The 6,633-nt window shown below is 36.3% G+C and overlaps 1 protein-coding gene across 1 annotated transcript; it reads right to left on the bottom strand.

Moving 5' to 3' along the window:
• Nucleotides 1-335: 335 nt before the first annotated feature.
• On the bottom strand, nt 336-4,912 carry LOC137643540 (uncharacterized). The gene is made up of 2 exons (XM_068376284.1): nt 791-4,912; nt 336-470 (listed from the first exon to the last, which is right to left on the bottom strand). Exon 1 carries the CDS (start codon nt 4,817-4,819, stop codon nt 1,475-1,477), a length of 3,345 nt encoding a protein of 1,114 aa, XP_068232385.1. The 5' UTR covers nt 4,820-4,912; the 3' UTR covers nt 336-470; nt 791-1,474.
• Nucleotides 4,913-6,633: the final 1,721 nt, after the last annotated feature.

Here is a 6,633-nt window from a genome sequence, read left to right as displayed (position 1 = left end):
CATACTTAATACCTGCCCACCTTTCTCTAATCTTTGCCTTTAAAAGGATGATCCTGTCATATGGAAACCTTGAAATCAGGAGATTTTGTTGTTGCCAGGTCAAAAATTACGTTAACTCGTGATTGTTAACAGACCTGGCTCTTGAGCATGAGATAAAAAGTTTGAAAAATCATGATGGTATCGTTGGAATGAGCAGAGATGAGGTTGAACTAAACTTTTTGTATACTTATTCACTTAAACAAATACTTAGGAAAGTAATTTAAACAGCCTTAGCACACAAATTAATATAATTATTAACACCTTACAATTAACAATAAACACGCTGAAGGTGCCAAGCCAAATAGTACATTCGTTTGTTAGACCGTTTTATAATTAAATAGAATTCCTGTCGATGAAAGGACCTCATCCAAACGTAGACGAAGCGAGAAAGTCCTATTCAGTGAATATGTTTAGCTCGTAACCACTCTGTCCTAAAAATATGAGCAATATCACTATTAGTGACATGGAAACAGTAAGTCAAATTAAATTTCCCCAGAATTATTCAAAATTAAGCTGCAAAACTTTTACAGGGCTTCGCACAAATAAAATTAACCAAAGCCATAAACATAATAAATGCAACCTTGGACACAAATAACCTGGAAATTTTATATGAATAAATTGACTCAAAAGGACCAAGAATAGTTATTTAATAATTAAGGATTTAGCAAGACCTTTACTTAAACATAAATGAAAGTGCTGGCAATAACAAGGAATCGAACTAAAACCCGCTTCCTTCAGTTGAACCCCATACCTGTTATTGTCCAGAGAGGCATATAAGTGGAAGTGACGACGACATTCACCACAAGAGCACGTTGCAGATAAAGGAGCCAATTTTTCGACACATCAAGCTAGGACTCCACTTGGGCTCAATCACACATAACGATGCTGAATACATCACAGTAAACCCTTGGCCATAACTCGAGGACGAGGACTTCAGAACTGTATACGTCTCTACGTGGCACATGGTCGTGGTAAACTAATAGAAGAAGATATCCAGTGGTCCAGTGGGGTTTTTACAACATCCACATATTGTACATATTCCTCACTGTATAATTATTGATCAAGAAACACATCTGCGAAAAACACTTGAAAACGAAGATTAGTAATTTCACAGAAGGCTTAGAGGAGGAGTTGTTGCCATACTGCCGTCGGAGAGATGTCTCTGCTTCTGTCTTACAGTACATAACCGTATCGGCTTGTATAGTTATAACAAGGTAATAAGGGAACCAATGGAAGTGGGTTAAAAAATGAAAAACAAGCTAATTCAATACCAACTTAAAACTATCAAACAACCACCTACTCCCTTTGAGTCAAAATACAAGGTTAATACAAACAAATATGGAAAGTTACGAATTATATTCGTAATTTTCTGGACATTGCAGGCCAGGGATACAATTTAATATGTAAATTGTATAAAAATTCAATCAAACTTAATCTACATATTCAAATATTCTCGTGTTCGCTGCTCACTTAATATCGCAGCCTTCCTGCGAACACAAAGATTATTAGTGTCATTATTTTGTTCAACATCAGGGGTAGGGATACAGTCATCTTCACCCAAATCCTTCACCTCTAGATAAGGAATTAAAGTCGAGATGTGACGTTTTATAATTTCCTTGGTCTTACCCTTTAAAAGGGTCACTCCTGTTACCTCACCGTTGCTATTGACTTCTAGTTTCTGGACAATAGCCATAGGATAGCTGCTAGGTTTAGTGTTAAGTTCCTTTAAAAGGACTATGTCCCCTACCTTAATATTATGTTGCTGGGCTGGACGGTACCTATCCTTCTTATCAACTGCTTGTGATAGAAGCGTTCCTAGAAACTCCGAATGATAATTCTCAATCAAATTTTGCCTAACTTTACGAAGTTTCTCAAACTCATCATTGATACGACTAGTTGAACTAACTGGTGTTTGCCAGTCTGGATCATGAGGCATTCCTTGCAGTGAAGGAATTAGGTTTAAAGAAAGAGTATCGTATCCTCTTATCAATTTCTCTGGGGTTATAGGTTCGGGTACATCATTAACATTAGCTTCCCCCAATCCATTTTTAAATGCAATAGGGCGCTTATTAACCAGATGTTTAGTGTGTTCTACAACAAATTCAAACTCTGCAAAAGATAAAACCCAATTCTTAATAGAACCAAAGAGCAGTCTTTTTACCATTTTCACACAAGTCTCAACCAAGGAACCGAGTTTACTACAACCCTTAAAGTATTGTTGAAAGGTTAAGGGTTTCACATTGTTCTCCTCAAAGTAAAGCCGAGTCTCATGATCACTGATAAAATCATGAATTATGTTGGCGCCTGCAACAAGCTGAGAGCCTAGGTCACTGACAACAAGTTGTGGTACTCCATAATTAAAACAATGAAGTTGAAAAGATCTTAAAAACTCCTTGACCGAGAGGTCATTACAAATCCTGAGATCAATTCCTCGACTCCAAGTACATGCAAAAATAAGTAACCAAACCTTTTGAGATTCAGAGTCCTTTTTAACTGTAAAAGGACCAAGGTAGTCAATAAAAACATTATTGAAGGGAATAGATGGTGGGTCAGATCTGAACTCTCTATAAACATTTTGATTCAACTGGAAAGTTCTGTTGTTGAATCTCCTACAATGTACACAAGTTTTAAGAATTTTCTTAATGGTAGAAAAGTGTTTAGGAACATAAAACGTACGTCTAATGGCAGACAATACAGCATAACATCCAGAGTGGGATAATTTCGAATGAGCATCAAGAACAATTAGTCTAGTTAAAGCACTATCCCTCGGCAACAATATAGGAAAATCATTTTGACCATCCCATGTCTTAAACTTACTTTTCACCCTAATAACGTTATTATTGTCAAGAAAAACATTCAGTTGAGTAACTATCTTAGGTAGGTCTTTAAGTCTAACCTTTTGATCCTGAAAATACGAAAAAACTTCAGGGAAAAACAATTTTTGCTCTGTAGATATAATCTGGGTAAGGGCCTGAGCAAACAGGTTACTATTAGGTGATTTAGGACTGCCTTCTATCCCTATCTTCTGCTTCCATTTCATAACACACCGCAAGACTCTTCGGTGAATCAAAACCATTCTCCTGAAATCAGAAATATCATTAGGGTCTATTAAATGAGCATTTCCGGAACTATTTGGCGAATGTTCAGAATTAATTCCCACATATACATTATGATCGATGACAGGAGCCATTTTGTCAACAGTCAGTGGATTAGGAATGACAACAGATAATTCATCTTCAGTCTTGATAAAGTTTGAATCTGGTCCAATAAGAAAATTTGTTTTCATAAGAGACCTATAAGAAAAGGGGCGAGTAGTGCTGTCTGCTGGGTTTTCTTTTCCTAAAACGAAACAAAACTTAACAGGGTACTTTTCACATAACCTCTGGATTGAATTAAGCCTGTTAGTGGTAAATACACCAAGTCTCTGCATTTTTTCCATCTTGGACACACAAGAATTGAGCCAATGAAGCGAGCATATTGAATCAGTATACAACAGTAATTCAGATATGTTAATTGGCTTCATACACACATCACCTGTAAGGTCTCTGTGTAACTCCATTAAGCTTTCAACACCAAACAAAACTGCATTAAGTTCCAATGACGGAATCGACTTATTCTTCAAATGTGTATTAACCATACGGTTTTTAGCTTGTAGGAAACAACACTGATTTGTCTCAACATGACATATAAAAACTACAACACCATAAAGAGAACGACTGGCATCTGTAAATGCTATTAGTTTGTATTCACCGTCCCTAGGACCAACAAACCTTGGCACTCTGATTATGGGGGAGGAATTTGCCTGCCTACATAAGTTTTTCCATTCACGAACCAAGTCATTATTAAGAGGTTTGTCCCAATCAAGATCTTTACAACATTGGAGCCTATGCATGAATAACCTACTCCTGTTCATGAGTGGCAAATTAAATCCAAAAATGTCGAACTGTGCAGCTATGGTGGTCAAAACCTCACGTTTAGTACTGGCATCAGCATTAAGATTGATAGGCTTGGTGAAAATTTCATCACTTATCTTATTCCATGTCAAACCAAACAATTTATTCTCTATAGGCGTCTCAATTTTCATATCTTTATCAATTCTACTCTGCAAGGAAATATCATTAGTTATTAACTGCTGCACTGAAAATTTAAAGGACTCGAACACTTTAGGTAAAACTGAATAAGCCCACTGAAGGGTATCAAGATTGTCACAAGGATAGGCTCCGTTGTCCATGTATGTTAATGAATAGATCAACCTCTTACATTCTTTTAATTTGTAATCATCTTTATCAGAGTTAATAATCAATATATAAAAAAGTGATATCATAAGGAGAAAAAGACTGCAACGTAAACCAAAACTTAGTCTGACATTGCGAAATGCAACCAGGGTATAATCATCTTTCCTAACATTACGAAACCAGTAAAATAGAAGTTTTCCCTGATCATTCTCGCTCAAAGTCAACATATTGAATGCCTTTTTCAAATAAAATGTCAATAATTTCTCGTCGAACCGAAGATGAATAAAAGCTGACAACATTTTCTGGTTCAGATCAGGGCCCGGGAACATACACTGGTTATGGGACAAATTCAAACCTTTATTAAGTTCATTTTCACTCAAATTCGAGAGATAAACTATCCTACATTTCGTAGTCTCACGTTGAGGCTTGAAAACAGCCATGTGGGGAATAAAAGAATAATTTGGGTGTTCTAATTTAAATTGTTCAAGATTATCTACAGGTTCAATAATACCCTCGGCTAACTGATCTCTGAAAGTCTGATCCATCAATAGCAAATTACCTTTATCTTTCTTGTGCTTCTTTAATGTAGACTTTAAAATTAATTTAGCTAACCTCTCATTCTTAGAGAGTAAATGAGATAGTTTACCATTCTACAACAAAGGAACCCTAATCCTGCCATCTGTTTCCCTGAAAAGATTTTTTAGCGTGAAATCAATTAACTTCCTATTCAGATCAGTTGTCTGCTCATTACATTCAGGCTGATCATAATTAAGATAATTACGGCATTCTGCCTCAAGTATATGGTTAGTGGCCTCTCTTAACTTTTCCTCTATGACCTTGCCTTTAGTGTTCAATACATTAAAGTTACAACTAGTAGCAATATTACCAAAATCAAGATCTTTAATTTCATCACTAAATGAGGGACTAAAATAATCACAACCCAATAAAAAAGAATGTGTGCATATACTTACAGAGGAGTCCACAACAGGGAAAGATAACAATGGCTCACTGGAATCAGTGTTCATGCAATAGAAATTACTGTCACGAGTCTGCAAATAATCCACATTATTGATCAATCTGTCAAGATTTCCTGTTAGCATAATGCCATGTAACGTATCAATATATACAGAGGGGTCATTATTGTCAAATACAACGTCTTTTCCCAACAAACAATGAGAAGAATCTGAACCTAACAAGACATCAATGTCACTAATTTCACTAGATTTTGGGTCTAGGAAGGAATCCGCAAAGGAATAACCTCTACCTTTAAAGGCTTTAATAACCTTCCCTAAACCAGGTAAGGACAACTTTATATTTATCGAGGGCACAACCATAGCAAAAATCTCAACTACACCAGTGGTTAAAGTAATAGGCAACTCTACTATTCTAGTTTTATAGACCTTGGGACCATTAAAACCATTAACTGTCGAGTCAACATCATTGCATATAACTATAAATTTACCAAAATTGGCTAGTCTCTCCGATACAAAAGTGCTTTGTGAACCGGTATCCTTGAGCCCTCTGAATAATCTCCCTTGACCTGAAACTTGGAAAGTAAAAGTTGGAAGTGCAGATCTACTACTACAATTAGGCAGTATGGCTACTCCACTATTCGTCGCTGTTTTAACTGTAGCAGAACTAGACGGCTCCTTTTTACTTTGGGTGGAGCTTGTCTTTATGCATAAAAAGGAGAAATGCCAACCGCCACAATGATAGCACTTTTTGCGAAACCTGAAAGAACATTTAGTAGTCGGGTGCATAAAACTTCCACATTTTACACAGCCCTTGCACTCTGACAATTTCAATACTTTCTCCTGTGCAGTAGGGAAATTTGGACATTTGGACATAAAGTGATTAATATCCTTTGAATCTACCTTTTGGCACAAGTTGCAACTTTTTGATGCATTGTTAATATTAGAGTCGACTTTGATAGCCAAACTAGTCGAAGTATCCTGATTCTTCCCTTGAAAATTTCCAGAAATAGCGGGACATTTAAACTTTGAAATTTTCCTAGCATTCTCATACCTTTCAGTGGCAATAAAGAAGTTATCCTTAATATCCTTACAGCTAGGACGAGTTTGATTGGTAATCTGAACCAACTCTTTCTTAAATTGTTCATTAAGGCCTGACCATGCAAAATACTGTATAAAATCATCTGCCGTTATTTCTAGTGTACTAACAGACTGCAATATAGTCCTGAATTTTGAAATATATGAATATGGATCATCTGAAAGCCCTAACTTAAGTTCTGTCAACTGCCTGATCGTGTTTACCTTACGAGTGCTTTCCAAAGCAAATGCTGCCTTCAAAAGCTCTACTGCATCATTAAAGGTTTGCTTGTCCGCCTCTAAAGAATCCA

The sequence above is a fragment of the Palaemon carinicauda genome, chromosome 1, assembly GCF_036898095.1.
Source record: "Palaemon carinicauda isolate YSFRI2023 chromosome 1, ASM3689809v2, whole genome shotgun sequence".
In the NCBI taxonomy this organism is placed as follows: domain Eukaryota; kingdom Metazoa; phylum Arthropoda; class Malacostraca; order Decapoda; family Palaemonidae; genus Palaemon; species Palaemon carinicauda.
This window is presented reverse-complemented; position numbering and strand designations above follow the sequence as displayed.